This window comes from Rana temporaria, chromosome 3 (assembly GCF_905171775.1).
Source record: "Rana temporaria chromosome 3, aRanTem1.1, whole genome shotgun sequence".
In the NCBI taxonomy this organism is placed as follows: Eukaryota; Metazoa; Chordata; class Amphibia; order Anura; family Ranidae; genus Rana; species Rana temporaria.
In genome coordinates this window covers 427,642,618-427,660,098 of record NC_053491.1, presented here as the reverse complement: position 1 = coordinate 427,660,098, position 17,481 = coordinate 427,642,618, and the positions used below count along the sequence as shown (strand labels likewise).

The 17,481-nt window shown below is 44.7% G+C and overlaps 1 protein-coding gene across 5 annotated transcripts in view; it reads left to right on the top strand.

The window, feature by feature from the left end:
* The first annotated feature begins 1,677 nt into the window (after positions 1-1,677).
* Positions 1,678-17,481, top strand: part of AKAP8L (A-kinase anchoring protein 8 like) — a 55,163-nt gene continuing 39,359 nt past the window's right edge. Inside the window, exon 1 of one of the 5 annotated variants that reach the window (XM_040346277.1) lies at positions 1,678-1,781. In XM_040346277.1, coding sequence (XP_040202211.1) covers positions 1,763-1,781 — 19 coding nt within the window. In that variant the 5' untranslated portion in view covers positions 1,678-1,762. Of the gene's footprint in view, positions 1,797-17,481 lie in introns of all 5 variants that reach the window. The other 4 variants (XM_040346276.1, XM_040346275.1, XM_040346278.1 and 1 more) reach the window with 4 other exon arrangements.

Here is a 17,481-nt window from a genome sequence, read left to right as displayed (position 1 = left end):
GCCAGGGTAACCCCTCCCGTCTCAGTGCCAGCATGTCCCGGGTCCCCAGTATCTTTTCTGGCCCATAGTCTGTCGGTAGAAGGCCTGCCCCCAGTCCCTTCCAAAACACACAGTGACAGTGGGTTCTGTCACAGTGGCATTAAGAATTAATGGCACTTCTATTTTACGTGTTCCTGACCTTGACATTTAGGCTACTTTTACGCTGGGGCGGTGCCGGCATTTGCGGTAAAGCACCGCTAGTTTTAGCTGCACTTTACCGCTGTTATAGCAGCGCTTTTGGGACACTTTTAACCCCCACTAGCGTCTGAAGAAAGGGCTAAAAGCACACTGTGTTGCAGCGCTGCCGAAGCAATTGCAGCCGATTTTCATTTCAATGGGCAGGGCGTTTTGGGAGCGGTGTATACAGCGCTCCACACCGCCCTAAAGATACTGCTTGCAGGACTTTTTTTTCCCATCCCGCAAACACCGCCCCAGTGTGAAAGCACTCAGGGTTTTCACACTGGGGAGGCATGAGAGGCGATTTTCAGGCGCTGTTTTTAGCACTAAAACGCCTGAAAAGCATGTTTTTCAGGCGTTTGTGAAAGGGGTCTTTGAGTGGCTTCACACTGCCCCGGGGCGGTCCCACTGTGCTTTGGACAAAGCGCAGACAACCCACGGTTTTCGTGCAGGTTAACTAAGCTTTCCCATAAACTTCTTTAAGGTCTTGCGGTTTCAGATAGCACCCCAAAGCACAGGCAGGTGTTTTGGTGCTCTTTCTGAACCAACACCAAAGCCGCAGAACCTCGCTGAAGTTTATGGGAAAGTGCAGCGAACCAGCATGAAAACCACGGTTTAGAAAAAGCGCAGCAGGGCAGTGTGAAGCCGCCCTTAGCAGTGTATTGTACAGCCATTGGTGATATAAGGCTCCATTCACATCGCGCTTGCGGTGCCATTAAGGCCCCTTTCACACATGTAACAGCACAGGTCAGCCCTTTCACATGAATAGGCAGGTTGTCGTACGCACAACAAACTCGCCAAAGTGCCTCATGTACGTTTTTATTTTGCCATTTTTGGCACATATTTTGTACATTTTGTCACTGACCGCGTTTTGGTGCCTGTAAGAACTAATGGCACTGCCAGTGTGATGCACATTTGGTGCATTTTTCACACGTCTGGGAATGCCAAGGTGTGAAAGGGCGCTAATTGTTAATGACACCCCACATACCACTAGGAAACGCGTTTTGCTGCGTGACACGCACAAAATCACGCAAAGCCCAGAAAAGATACGGAAGATTCGTTTGGCCCATGTAGGGAAGGCATATATTGTTTTGCGCCAAAAAAAAAAAGAAGCACATTAGCACAAAGCACAGGTGTGAATGGGGCCTCAGAGACCCTAAAGGAATGCATGAGGGGAAATGTGTAAGTATTGAAGAAATACACTCAAAATGACAACCACCCGACCTAAGCTTCCTCTTCTCTCCTCAGGTGATTCCAACACATCCCTACACACAGAGCGCCCTCTACAGACGGCTGCAGTCATAATATCGTCACATGACACAGAGTCACATGACTCACAGACTTACCAATGCAACGTGCTAGTGTCACCCGGAAAAGGAGAAGCCCATCAGACCACGTTTTAACCAATCACCCGTCAATGACATGATAAGACAGGTGGTGCAGCCAATGGCAGATCTAGAAGGAATAGGAACGAATGATAACGCCTGCTGTGGGGAGGGGCTAATATATCTGCTGGTCGCACGGTAGAGCGGAGCACACCGGAGTGATGGCGGGGAATAGACGAGGTGCATCTGGAGACGGTGTGGGGAGACGGGTCTGCGGGGAGGGTGCTAGCTACAATCTGTGTATACGGCGGGCGGGGGCACAGTGTATGTGTCATGGGGGAAGGGCAAGCTGAACCTCATAGCCAAACAGATGGAGGGACACAGGCTGCCCCATTGTTTTTTTATGTAGCTCTTTTGTGTCACCTACTTGTCACTGTGCTTGGAATTCTATGTTATGTATTCGTAGGAGGATCCTGACCTCCCTATATATTAATGAGGAACCTGACCCCTCACCCCTTCTCTGTATGTTAATGAGGATCCTGCCCCCCCCCCCCCCCCCATCTCCTATATATTAGGAACCTGACCCCCCTTTTCTATATGTAAATGATTCTGCCCCCCTTCTCTGTATGTTAATGAGGAGGATGACCCCTCTCTGTATGTTAATGAGGAGCCTCACTACATATATTAATGAGGATCCTGACCACCCCCCTTCCTCATATATTGAGGTGCCTAACCCAGCTCTGTATATTGAGAACCCCCTCCTGTATATTAATGAGGAGCCTGACTCTGTATATTCTGCCACGCCCACTGTATATTGGGGATCCTGACCCCCCCTGTATATTGAGGATCCTGACCCCCCCCCCTGTATATTGAGGATCCTGGTGCCCCCTTGTATATTGAAAAGCCAGACCCCCCCTCTGCTTATTAATGGGGAGCCTGACCCCCCCCCTCCTCTGCTTATTAATGAAGAGCCTGAACCCCTGTATAGTAAGGATCCTGACATGCCCCCCCCCTGTATATTGAGGATCCTGACACACAACCCCCCTCTGTATATTGAGGATCCTGCCCCCCCTGTTTATTAATTAGGGTCCTGACCCCCCCCCCCCCTGTTTTATATTGAGGATCCTGACCCCCCCCAACCTTATACTGAGGATCCTTGCCTCCCCCTGTATATTGAGCAGCCTAACCCCCTCTGAAATCAATAAGGAGCCTGATCCGACTCTGTATACTAAGAACCCTACCCCCCCCCCCCCTCCCAATGTATATTGAGGATCCTGACCCCCCTCTGTGTATTAATGAGGAGCCTGACCCCCTATGTATATTGAGGATCCTGCCCCCCCCCCTTTTGCTTATTGAGGAGGATGACCCCCTCTGCTTAATGAGAAGCCTGACCCTACTCTCTGTATATTGAGGATCCTGACACGCCCCCTCTGTATTTTGAGGATCCTGACCCCCTCTGCATATTAAGGAGCCTGACCCCCCCCCCCCCCCCGCTCGACACGCACACACCCCCTCTGTATATTGAAGATCCTGACCTCCCCCTGTATATTATTGACCCGCCCCCCCCCCCCTCTATATATCGAGGAGAGCCCCCCCCCTCCCGGTATATTGAGGATCCTGCCCACCCCCCCTGTATATTGAGGATCCTGACCCCCCCCCCTCTGTATGTTAATGAGCATTTTATGTATGCCAGGCTCTGCTTGCCCATCTGCGGGCCCGTGACCGGCATAGTGGCCGTAGAGGGGAGCGGACATATGTCCACTCGCCTCCCCATCTTGTTCCTGTCTCTGAAGCTCCATGTATGTCACTTCGGTGTACACAATCAGTTTCCATGGCCCTCTTAGCCGGGAAAAAGCGCAATACAGTGCAGTCTGTACTTCAGTACATTCAGTGGAGTACAGGAGAGCCATCTAGGGTCTTTTGGACCCTGGATATCTCATTAAAGAGAACCTGTCGCCAAAAAATTCACCACATAGGGGACTTTTATTCTCTGTGTGATAGAAAAAAAAAGTAAAAAAAAAAAAAGTTACATTGAAGCACATAAAGTCCCCAGCTGAAAAAGTTCAGATACCCCCATATGTACATTATATTGTCAAAAGTATTGTGACACCTGCCTTTACATGCACATGAGCTTTAATGGCGTCTTAGTCTGTAGGGTTCAATATTGAGTTCACCCACCCTTTGCAGCTATAACAGCTGTCCACAAGGTATAGGAGTGTCTATGGGAATGTTTGACCATTCTGCACTGATGTTGGATAAGAAGGCCTGGCTCACAGTCCCCCCACTCTAATTCATGCCAAAGGTGTTCTATTGGGTTGAGGTCAGGGCTCTGTGCAGGCCAGTCATGTTTCTCCACCCCAAACTCTCTCATCCATGTCTTTATGGACCTTGCTTTTGCTCTGGTGAGCAGTCATGTTGGAACTGGAAAGGGACATCCCCAAACTGTTCCCACAAAGTTGGGAGCATGAAATTGTCTTGGTATGCTGATGCCTTAAGAGTTCCCTTCACTGGAACTAAGGGGCCAAGCCCAACCCCTGAAAAACAACCCCACACCATAATCCCCTTTCACTAAATGATTTGTACCAGTGCACAAAGCAAGGTCCATAAAGACATGGACAGAGTCCTGACCTCAACCCGATAGAAAACCTATGGGATGAATTAGAGCGGAGACTGCCAGCCAGTCCTTTTCATCAAACATCAGTGACTGACCTCACATGCGCTTCTAGAAGAATGATCAAATATTCCCATAGACACTAAAAACTTGTGAAAACATGGCGCCACCTATGTGCAAATTAATATGACAATTTACCGCTGCCTTCAATTTTCGGCTTGTGCCAAAAAACAATCTTCAGCATTCGCACCTGAGCGTATTGTTTTCAGGCAGAAAGTCGCAATTTTGTGCAGGTCAGAAGGTCACCAATGTAAAAAGCCCAAAACGCCTGTAATCTGCCGGGGGGGAAAAAAAAGCTCTTGTACTTTCTTGAGCGACAAACATTTCTTCTTCAGGCGACAGAAGACTCCGATGTGAATATGGGCTATTGAAATGAATGGGGTTTGTCTTGTTGAGCGTTTTTAGAGCTGAGGCTTACAGCAGAAAAACACCTAAAAACGTCTAGGTGCGAACAGAGCCTTCATATATTGAGGCGCAGGTTAAATGTGAACAAAACCCCTAGTAAGACCTAATTTTTTTTTTTTTTTTTTTTTTAGATTCATACTTACCTTGGTGGATGGAGCATCACACCGATGTCCCCTGCTGTCCCTGCACTGAAAACCGAGCCACCGAACACCGCCGATGGCTCGGTTCTCACAGATCCCCGAGAGGAAAACTTCTGTCGGTCAGCGTCTTTCCTCTCTGCTTCTCCATGCTCATTGGAGCGCTATGCTGTGGAGGGGCAAGGAGAGGCTGGCTCGCTGAGACTGCCATCAATCAGGGCAGCTGGCGGATCCCGACTTGGAAGTCGTGATGCCACGCTGCCCCCACTGATGGCAGTGACGTCAGCGGAGAGCGGACTTCAGACCACTCGCTGCTAAAAATGGGTCACTGGAGTGCTAAAAAACTGAACTTCACCTTTAAATAAATCAATGCAGAGCATTGGGTATTTTAAATCTCACCCCTGTTCGTGTACCAGAGACGGCATGCGTTCCACCATAGCCGGACGTGACGTCAATGGAGTTTCGGAACTTCTGCCAATTTTCTGATGACGCTTTCCTGTGAAATGCATTGAGGTCTTTACGTTGGCGGAAGTTCAGAGTCTCCATTGATGTCACGTCCGGCCGTGGTGGAACGCACGCTGGCTCTGGTACACGATCGGCGGTGAGATTTATAATACCCAAGGCTCTGCACAGTGGGTGCTGCTCCAAGGTACAATTAAATGTGATTGCACCACTATTCTTATCTGAATAGATTTGTTGTTAAACGTATTGCACGATAATCGGCTTTTTTATTGTGAGATAACCCTGGTGAAATCACTAAAGAATGCAGATCAGTGAGTGGATGTCTAGAATATACCCAGCACAAAAACCAAATCCCCCCCCAAAGCTGTGAGGAGCTTAATGGCCCATTTTTAACTAGTGAGTGGCCCCCCTTACTTTAGGTGGAGGTGCACACATAGAAACACATTATTATATTGCATGTGGTGAATATCTTTCGGGATGGATGTGAAGAGATGTATACAAATTCACAAGGACTTTTTTAAAGGTGGTTTTCATAGTTATTTTCACAGTTGTTTAAACTATATAGATGGAATTATAGGTGTTTGCATATATATGGCATTGCAGAATTAAAGGGGTTGTAAACCCTTGAGGTTTTTCACCTTAATGCATTCTAGTGCATCAGCCCCTCCCCCTTTTTACTTGCCTGACCCCGATCTTTTCAGCAATGGGGATGAGCCCTGCAGCTCCAGCCGCTGTCTTGATCTTAATTGGATAGATTGATGGCAGAAGCAGCCATTGGCTCCCACTGCTGTCAATCAAATCCAGTGACATGGGTGTGGACCTAAGTCCTGCTGTCTCTGTCAATGAACGCAGCAGAACTCGGGGGAGCGCCCGCACAATTGCCCCCTTGGAATGCATGTCTCTGAGGGGCCAGAAGAGGAGGATTGGGGCCACTCTTTGCAAAACCCTTGCACAGAGGAGGTAAGTATAACATTTTATTTTTTTTAAAACACAAACCTTTAACACACACAAAGTTACACTGTGTTTATCATTTGGATATTGATTTGAGTTATTCACGGAAAGTGTTTTTTATTAATGAGGTCTTTTTAGGGTTTTGTTCACATTTAACCAGCGCCTCAATATGATGTTTAAGATTTCCATAGACACACTCCTAAATCTTATGGACAGCCTTCCTAGACAAGTTGAAGCTGTTATAGCTGCAAAGGGTGGACCAACTTGATATTGAACCCTACAGACTAAGACGCCAGTAAAGTTCATGTGCGTGTAAAGGCGGGTGTCCCAATACTTTTGACAATATAGTGTACAAACGTAAACGCACACCTTGGGGGCGCCTACACATGAAAATGTTGATTGTGATACACATTGCACATCGCTGCACACAAACTGGCTCCTTACATTTTTATCTGGCTCCTATATTCAAAACAACTTGGTTAAGCCCTGTACTAAACCCCTCTCTACAGTATATTGATAGGAGGATCCTGACCGCTATATATATTGGTTGGAGGATCCTGACCTCTGTTTGATAGGCAAATCCTGACCCCCCCCTCTATATTGGTAGGAGCATCCTGACCCCCTCTATATTGGTAAGAGTACCCTGACCCCATTGTATATTGGTAGGGGAATTATGCTTCCTCTGTATCTTGTAGGAAGATCCTGACCCCCTCTTTTATTAGATAGATATATATATATATATATATATATATATATATATATATATATATATATATATATATATATATATATATATATATATATATATATATATATATATATATATATATATATATATATATATATATATATATATATATATATAGTGCTGTCAATTAAACGCGCTATTAACGGCGTTAACGCAAACCCACGTTAGCGCCGTCAATTTTTTTTATCGCGCGATTAACGAGGCGGCCTTCGGGGGTTATACCGGGATGTTGCCTGCAGCCGCAGGCATCATCCCGGTACCGTTGTTTAGAGCGGGCGATCGGCTATCCAAACATAACAACCGATGCGGCTAAAAGCCGCTCGGTTGTTATGCCGGAGGAGCGGGAGGGGACATCCCCCCCCTCCCGCCGCCTTTCGCCGCTCTGACCGGGCCTCCCGTCCCACCGGGAGACCCGATCCTCCATCCGGCGCCTTCTGTGTCCAGGCGGAGACTGACACTAAGCCGTAAGCGGCTTTGATTCAGTCTCCGCATTGAAACCACGGAAGCGACGTCATGACGTCACTTCCGGGTTTCTCGGCTGCCAATGGCGCCGGATTTAAAAAAGTACACAGTATTCAGAATCGCCGTTTTCGGCGATCTGAATACTTTTGAAGTGCAAAGGAGGGCTCGGAGGTCTTTTAGACCCCCGATCCCTCCATAAAGAGTACCTGTCACCACCTATTGCTGTCACATGGGATGTTTACATTCCTTGTGACAGCAATAAAAGTGATCAAAATGTAAAAAAATTAAAAAAACACAATTTAATATTATAAAAAAATAAATAAGAAAACAAAAAAAAATGTTTTGGCGCGATTAATCGTGAGTTAACTATGACATTAATGCGATTAATCGCGATTAAAAATTTTAATCGCTTGACAGCACTAATAGATAGATAGATAGATAGATAGATAGATAGATAGATAGATAGATAGATAGATATATCTCCTCAACCCACTCAATATTGGTAACAGGATCCTGAACCCACATTAAGTGGGAGTAATCTCCCATGCATAATTTTTACCTATAGGGAAGCCTATAATAGGCCTTCCCTATAGGTACTGTAAATATCTCCTAAACATGCACCGCTTAGGAGATATTTATGGTAGATGCAATCGGTGATGCGCCCACGCATTCGCTGGATCAAGAAATTGGGGCCTCCATAGCCAAGTGATGGCAATCTCACAAGAGAGGTAGCAGCGGGTGTCTTAAAGCGGAGGTCCACCCTAAAAAAAAAATTTAACATTAAAACACTTCTTTTTTTAAAAACATTTGAAAAAAATATATTTTTACTTGCCAGAAATGGCTGTTGCTAGGCAGTCTTCCTAATCTGCCACTTCCTTTTCTGCGGAGCTCCTCGGTCTCATCCTCACGTTGCCTCCTGGGAAATGGGGTGTGCTGTCTTCTGAGACATGTGTCACAGAAGACAGCCGGTCATTCACAAAGCAGTGCGCGCTTTCACAGTAGGAAACGGGCAGTGAAGCCGCAAAGCTCGACTGCCTTTTTCCCTTAGTTAGGATCGCGGCGAGGACACTCGATCCGATAGACAGATCGACCTCGGGGGGGCCAACATCGCGGGCTCCCTGGACAGGTAAGTCGTCCTTATTAAGTCAGCAGCTACAGTGTTTGTAGCTGCTGACTTTAAAAAAAAAAAAAAAAAAATTGCGGCTGGAACACCGCTTTAAGTAGCAAGTTTAGTTAAAGAACAGTTTTTGAACATTGTGTAATTTGAATACCAAAGCTATTTTGTTTAACAGTTGTACCGTTTTGTCTTTGTGACCTAATATACTTTTGTGCCTTGACCTGTCTATCAGCAGTTGTATGTCTGAGCCCTTACAAGTGCATATTAATGGCTTCTTTAATTCCTCCTATTCACCTTTTCCTCCTGTCGTACCTTTCTTCTTTTCCTACAACAGAGCCCGCTCCAGTGAGCTCCACCTTTTTAATTGGGCGGTCCCAGTAATTCAGCTACAGCTTCAGTGTTCATTTTATTGGACAATCCAGGTTTAGATCCTTCAGTTTTCCTTTGATTATTTAACAGGTAATGTTAAATAATGGTGTGCCTTTCAATGCCAAGTAAAGGAAACACTAGGGTATTTTTAGTAAGTACACATTTGGGCAAGTTGCTGTAACATTTTCTGAAAAGTATATATATTTTTTTTTTTACTTTTGCATTTTTATCTGTTTTGATCTGTTGAATTGTACAGTATATTTTTTTGATTTTATGAAAGAGTAATGTTTGTTTTATTCAAAAGAATCGGATGACCAAGCTGCACAAATAATAGTTAAAAAAAAAAGAAGAAGAAATCACATTCTTGATTTAACCTCCACCTCCTCTCACAATCCGGCATTTCCACGATTCTATGTGACAGGTGCAGAGCCGTTCTCTGCTCAAAAAAAAAAAAAAAGATGGCAAATGTTTATCAACATTGCTCAGCGCTGAGGGAGAACTATAAACATTGTATCATTTGGTTCTTTTAGATCAAAGGGATGAACGTCGGTCTGTAAATGAGGTCAGTTTAACCACTTAATATACCACTTAAATACTAAGGTTTTTCCGACACTTGATGCTTACAATGTTTAAAATTAGTCTTTTTTTATTTTTTGCTAGAAAGTTACTTAGTTCCTCCAAACATTATATCTATCTATCTATCTATCTATTGAGAATAAAATGGCGGTTATTGCAATATTTTATGTCACGTCGTATTTGTGCAACGGTCTTTCAAAAGCAATTTTTGGGGACAAAATACAATTCAATGAATTAAGAAAAAATTAACCGGTAAAGTTAGTCCAATTTTTCTAATGTGAAAGATGATGTTCCGCCATGAGAATCGTAGTCATTATTCTAAGCAAAGAAAAATGGTGATTCTCTTTTCAGCCAGAATTGTGCAGCTCTACCGTACACTGCACGATTCTGGCTAAAATGAAAATCACAATTTTTTTGCTTAGAAGATAGATCACGATTCTCGCGGCGTAACATCTTTCACATTAAAACAAAAAAAATTGGGCTAACTTTACTGTTTTTTTTTTTTTTATTCCTTGAAGTGTATTTTCCCCCAAAAATTGCATTTGAAAGACCGCTAGGCAAATACAGTGTGACATAAAATATTGCAGCAATTGCCATTTTATTCCCTACCGTCTCTGCCTACGGTCTTTTTCTTGCAAAAAATTTTGATTTTTAACTTAAAGCGGAGGCCCTCCTAAAATATTAAAAGCCAGCAGCTACAAATACTGCAGCCGAACTCTTACCTGTCCAGTGCCCCTTCGATGTTGGAAGCCGAGCAATCGCTTGTGTCTCGGCTGCCCCTGCTGCCATCCTCGGTGAGGGAATCGGGAAGTGAAGCTTTGCGGCTTCACTGCCCGGTTTCCTACTGCACATGCGTGAGCGGCGTGTCCTCACTGGTCCCCGCTGTAACATGGGACCAGTGTGTTTCCCAGAAAACAGTAGCGGGGGGGGGGGGGGGGGGGAGCGTGACTCCTGTGGGAGTCTATTGGGTGCAAATACCTGTATTATACAGGTATCTGCACCCCCCTGAAAGGTGGCAATTGTGACATCGGGGGAGGGGGGGGGGGGGGGTTCCGAAAAGCAGATTTTCACTTTTTGTGTGCACCTCCGCTTTAAGAAACAAGTGTCAGAAAAATATTTGGACTTTAAGTGGTTAAACTTCCTGCATTTACACACATAAATTTGTTCTAAGAAGGAAGTTGGTTACAATGTTTCATGTTATTACAAACTTGGCAGACTTTCTTTACACAAATAAGTTTATCCCTTTGATCTAAGAAGGAAGCATTAGTTATGTTTCCTGTTAAGAACTTGGCAGACTGCCCGATATTTTCTTTTGAGGGCTGAGTGAGCAGATAAAGTCTCTCCACTTGTTACCGTATTTATCGCGGTATAACGCGCTCTGGCGTATACCGCGCACCCCCAAAGTGGCCCCCAATCCTGTGGGAAATTTTTTTTTTGTTGTTTTGTACTTACAGTTTTGATGTCTTGCGCGGCGTCCATCTGCGGCCTCGTCGGGTCCGGCGGCCTCGTCGGGTGTCCTCTTCGGCGGGTCGGGCGTCCATCTTCGGCGGGTCCGGCGTCCTTCGGCGGCGTCCTCCCGCTCGTTTCCCGCCACGACTTTGAATACTGTGCCCGCATATAGCGAGCGCAGTACACTCGTGAATCTTCGGGCAGGCTCGGGCGCCTCTCGCACTGACGTCCTGTACGCTCAGGACGTCAGTACGAGAGGCGCCGAGACTGGCCGAAGATTCACGAGTGTACTGCGCTCGCTATATGCGGGCGCAGTATTCAAACTCATGGCGGGAAAGCGGGTATCGGCGTATATCGCGCACCCACGATTTTGCCCTGATTTTCAGGGCAAAATAGTGCGCGGTATATGCCGATAAATACGGTATATGAAAAAATCTGCGTTGGAGATCGTCGGGGGGGATTGAATCGAGATCACTTTTTTTTTTAATGATTAATTGTGCAGCTCTACCGCACACTAGCTATTTCTATAGTCTATCTTTATTTAGTCCTAAAAGCAATACACATAGATGAATAGGAACTGCTGTCACGTTTCATGCAAGGCCTTTAATCATGGTTACACTCCATGGTTAAGCGTCTGTGTGCGTGAAACGCATCAAGTGCCTCCATTCATCTCTTGTTTATTGCATTATGAGTGAATAAAGATGGAGTTCTTAAATGGCTTGTGTGCTGTCATCCAATTGATTGAACAGTGGCTATTGGCAAATGAGCTGGAAGGGCACCTGGCTTAGAGTAGGCAAGAGTGGGCCAACCTGCTTCTCACAGGGGGTTAGATACCTTAAATGGGTTGTAAACCTACGTGTTTTTTAACCTTTAATGCATCCTATCCATTAAGGTGAAAAAACATCTTGCAGTATATTGGCCCCCCCAAGCCCAACATTTTTGAGGGCGCGATCCCGCGTCGCTCTCTTAGGTTTCTCTGGTCTTCATTGGATAGTTTTATAGCAGCACAGCCATTGACTCCCTCTGCTGTCAATCAAATGCAATGACCCAGGGCGGGGCAGAGTCATACACTCATAGGCTATGGAGAGAGCTTCCCAGGGGGGGTTAGCTATTGCGGGTGTAACATGCTCTCCGATTACTGGGCATGTTCATTGGCTGGTTTGGGATGACATAACGCCTGTACGTGCGCAGGAATCGGTCACTGCTGGTGATGCACATCTCACTTTACATGCCATAAAACACTGCAAGCAGGCAGGTAGGTGTATTTTATTGCAGAAGAAACATTTCTTGTCACTTCTGAGATAAATAGACTGCCTGTTTTAGGAAAATTCCTTCAGCTCTATATGGGGTGAAGTTTTTGTTTTTTCATTTGAGATAATCAGACCTAGCAGTGGCCATGTATAGCTTAAGAAAGGCAAGCAACACTTCCGGTTACCCAACATATCTTGGTTTAAGGTTTATGTCCTAGATGAGTGCAAACCTCTCTGGAGGGAGGTGCACAATATTGCAATGTAGATTATCCAGCCAAATCCTGCATACTGGGATGATCTCTTAGGCCCTTTTCACACTACAAAATAAATCCGTTTTAATAATCCGTTTTAAAATCCGTCAGATAATGTTAAAAAACGGAAGTTATACGTCCTTTATAAAATATCATTAAAGTCTATGGGATTTTTTTATGTTCCGTAAAGATCCGTAATAGTCCGTTATAACATACGGACGTTGGTTATAACGGAATATGTGACGGGTCTTGCACTATTTTTTTGTCAATTTTTTGTCCGTTGCAAGTAACGGATATATTAACGTCCGTTATATTTTAACATTGAAGTCTATGGCACATGGACGTTAGTAAATGTCTCCGTAAATGTCCGTTATGTTAACGGACGTTAATTTTACTGAGCATGGATATTCAGGGGAACCCCGCCGTCAATTTAAAACAAAAATGACGTGCGGTTCCCGGTAAATATCCATAACCAGACCCTTCAGGTCTGGTATGGATATTCAGGGGAACCCCGCCGTCAATTTAAAACAAAAATGACGTGCGGTTCCCCCTAAATATCCATAACCAGACCCATTATCCGAGCACGTTGACCTGGCCGGCCGCAGAAAAGAGGGGGGGGACAGAGTGCGGCCCCCCCTCTCTCCTGAACCGCACCAGGCCACATGCCCTCAACATGGGGAGGATGTCCCCATGTTGATGGGGACAAGGGTCTCATCCCCACAACCCTTGCACGGTGGTTGTGGGGGTATGCGGGCGGGAGGTTTATCAGAATCTGGAAGACCCCTTTAACAAAGGGGACCCCCAGATCCTGACCCCCCCCTGTGTGAAATGGTAATGGGGTACACTGTACCTCTACCATTTCACGAAGGAAGTAAAAAGTATTGTAAAAAAAAACACACTGACACAAAAGAATAAAGTCCTTTATTAAAAAAAAAAAAAAAAAAAAAAAACTCCAGCGCTGAAAAATCCACTCGTTCCCGGCTTCCTGCGTTGTCCTGATCCAGCGTCGGGTGATCTCCGCTCCGGCGATGTGAAGATCCATCCATCCGGCGCAGCAGCATCCCGGACCTCCTCTCAAGGAAAGGTCTTTCCTCTTCTTGGTCTTCCCCAGTGACGTAGCAGAGGTACGTCAGAGGGGGCAAGGTCACGTGACGGGTGGCTCTGCCTCCTCTATATAAGAAATGTCACAGCTTCAGCCGCTCATTCGCTGGGCTGTGCCCAGCGGTGAGAGGAGGTCCGGGATGCTGCTGCGCCGGATGGATGGATCTTCACATCGCCGGAGCGGAGATCACCCGACGCTGGATCTTCTCATCGCGGGAGATCACCCGCACCCGTCGCAGGATCAGGACAACGCAGGAAGCCGGGAACGAGTGGATTTTTCAGCGCTGGAGTTTTTATTTTTTTAATAAAGGACTTTATTCTTTGGTGTCAGTGTGTTTTTTTTACAATACTTTTTACTTCCTTCGTGAAATGGTAGAGGTACAGTGTACCCCATTACCATTTCACACAGGGGGGGGGTCAGGATCTGGGGGTCCCCTTTGTTAAAGGGGTCTTCCAGATTCTGATAAACCTCCCGCCCGCATACCCCCACAACCACCGGGCAAGGGTTGTGGGGATGAGACCCTTGTCCCCATCAACATGGGGACATCCTCCCCATGTTGAGGGCATGTGGCCTGGTGCGGTTCAGGAGAGAGGGGGGGCCGCACTCTGTGGCCGGCCAGGTCAACGTGCTCGGATAATGGGTCTGGTTATGGATATTTAGGGGGAACCGCACGTCATTTTTGTTTTAAATTGACGGCGGGGTTCCCCTGAATATCCATACCAGACCTGAAGGGTCTGGTTATGGATATTTACCGGGAACCGCACGTCATTTTTGTTTTAAATTGACGGCGGGGTTCCCCTGAATATCCATACGACTTCTGGAGCTGGACTTTAAGAAAGGGTGAAATGTTTTTTATTAACGGACGTTAGAAAGGAATGATATAACGGATATATACGGATAAACATTATCCGTTTTCAATAAAGGAAGAATGGTAAAATATTTATCCGTATGTATCCGTTATTAAATCCGTTAATAAACGTCCGTTAATAGGTGTAATACGGATATTATAAAACGGACATACAATCCATAGTGTGAAAGAAGCCTTACAATCATACACAGAAGAAAGCACAGTTACTGATCAGCTCACCTGTTCCCTCCAACTATTATCTATCAGCTGAGAGCTCACAGCAGCACTTACTCCATGTGCAAACACAATGGAAATGTAACACACCGGCACTCCTTAAATACAAGCAAATTCTTTTATTAACCTAAGATCAGGATAAAACGAGAAATGTCTATTTATAAAAAAAAAAAAAAAACTGGAATATCACATGTACTTAAGTATTCAGACCCTTTACTCAATACTTTATGTAAGCACCTTTGGCAGCAATTACAGCAATCTTTGAGTATGATGCGACAAGCTGTGCACACCTGGATTGTGGCATTTTCCACCATTGTTCTTTGCAAATCCTCCTAAATCTGAGTCTGGTTGGATGGGGACTGTTGCTGGACAGTTTTTTTTTTTTTTTTAAGATCTGTCCAGCGATGTTCAATAAGGTTCAAGTCCTGGGTCTGGCTGGGCCACTCTAGGACATTCACAGTCCCTAAGCCACTCTTGTTTTGTATTGGCTGTGAGGATCGTCATGTTGGAAGGAAAACCTTCGGCCCAGTCTGAGTTCCTGAGAGCTTTGGAACAGGTTTTCATTGAGGATATCTCAAAATTTTGCTCCATTCAGCTTTCCCTCATCCCTGACCAGTCTCCCAGTTCCTGTCAAACACCCCCACAGTAAGATACTGCCCCCACCATGCTTCACCGTTGGGATGGTATTAGGCAGGTGATGAGTGGTGCCTGGTTTCCTCGACATAATGTTTTAGAATTGAGGCCAAACTGTTCCATCTTGGTTTATTCAGACCAGAGGTGAGACTTCTGTGTAGCCATAAAGCCAAGTTCAGTGAAAGCCTGCAGTGATGTTGTCCTTGAAATTTGCCCTACCTCCACACTGGATCTCTGTAGCTCAGTCAGAGTGACCATTGAGTTTTTTTGTCATCTCTCTTGCGAAGGCCCTTCTCCCCCAATTGCTCAGTTTGGCTGGGCGACCAACTCTTGGAAGAGTCCAGGTTGTGAAACTCTGGTTAAATATAGTATACGCACCCTTTTACCTTCTCAAACCACCGCACACAGGAAAAATAAATGCAAGTGTGTGTATATATGTGTGTATATATGTATATGTATATGTATATGTATATATATATATATATATATATATATATATATATATATATATATATATATATATATATATATATATATATATATATATATAAATTATACCTAAAGCTGCTACTTGAAAGGTATGATATTCACAACAATTTTTATGAAAAATTTGTAGCGCTGTGTTTATAAATCATATAAACATATCTAAAACATGTAAATATTATAAACGAAATCCCCACGTGAAAAAGTGTAAATTTTTTTTAACATGAGAATAAAAAGAAAATGTAGAAAATTATACACTGCAAATGATGTATTGTCTCAACAAGTGTTTGTAAGTGGTCATCCAAAACCCACACCCAAGTGTGGAAAGAATCAGAGTCCATAAATTGTAGTGTTTTTTTCCAAGTGTTTCAAACTTAAGCAAACATGCAATCTTCTCAAAACAACTTGATATGCTTCCACCACACCACTTGAGTTTATGTGGCTCCGCCCCCTTAAGGATTTGCACTCACCACAAGAATGTGCCTTGCATTCTCATGCTCGGCGTTGAAGCTTGGTAAAATCCCCCAAGGTCTCCTAGGCAATTCCAACAGTGTTCAGTAAACCAGTGTTCTCCACATGTGAATAAATAAGTACTTGCAATAGTGAAGTACTGTAAAACCATTTATTAAAACGAAACACACAATCTCCAAATATTGCACTCACATCCTTCCAAGAAAAACAAGGCACTTCAAACAAAATCCTTTTTCAGAACCAAAAGACTAGCAGCGGTGCATGCGATATATAGTGGTCACGGCAAACCCGGAGCTGAACCTACTGATCTCACCTTCGCTTGCTTGTCTCTCTGCTCCTATTACGATTTCACACACGGTGATCGGTAAATTCAGACGCTAACCACAGATGATTGCCATGTAGCTCAGCCCAGACATGTTTCATCAAACTGATTTCTTCAATGGGATTATATCACCGCTGCTAGTCTCTTGCTTCTGAAAACGGATTTTGTTTGAAGTGCCTTGTTTTTCGTGGAAGGATGTGAGTGCAATATTTGGAGATTTTGTGTGTTCCGTTTTAATAAATGGTTTTACAGTACTTCACTATTGCAAGCACTTATTTATTCTTGCATGTGGAGAACACTGGTTTACTGAACACTGCTGGAATTGACTAGGAGACCTTGGGGGATTTTACTTGGCTTTAATGCCGAGCATGAGAATGCAAGGCACATGCTTGTGGTGAGTGCAAATTATAAAATGAGTCCAGTTGAATGTTACTACTAGATCTACCATGGCCTGGATAAATGGCCCAAAATGTAGAGGTCAATGACCCATCTGCAATTCCAACCAGACAGTAAAGGGCTATGTAATAATAATGTGCTGGATTGAAGGAGTGCCATTGTTTTACATTTTAATAGAAAAAATTTACTATGAATGCCACTGTTGGCATCAGTCAAGCATCACCCTGAAGCTCACTATGCTCATGCGAGGATGGATAGCTTCCAGCTCACCGCTTTTTGGAGGGAGATCTGCCCATCTGGGGACACCCTAGGTTATCTCTGTGGGTTTTGTTTTTCTGTGGTTGAACCTAGTTCTTTTTTTTTATTTTTGAAAACTCTGCCATAAATCGATAACCTCATGCTGCTATTTACAGTGCTTAGGTTAAATATGCCATCCATTGGTAAATGGAAACAGCTGAAGCATGACGCAAACCCGGGATATACAGGTAACTGCAGTATGTTTTTTCCTCTTCCCTGCATTCCACTAGTCACTGTGGCTGCCAGAAGGTGAGACCCTACTGCAGTAAAAACTAACTTGTTATGGCAGTTTGATTTGCTAATGATG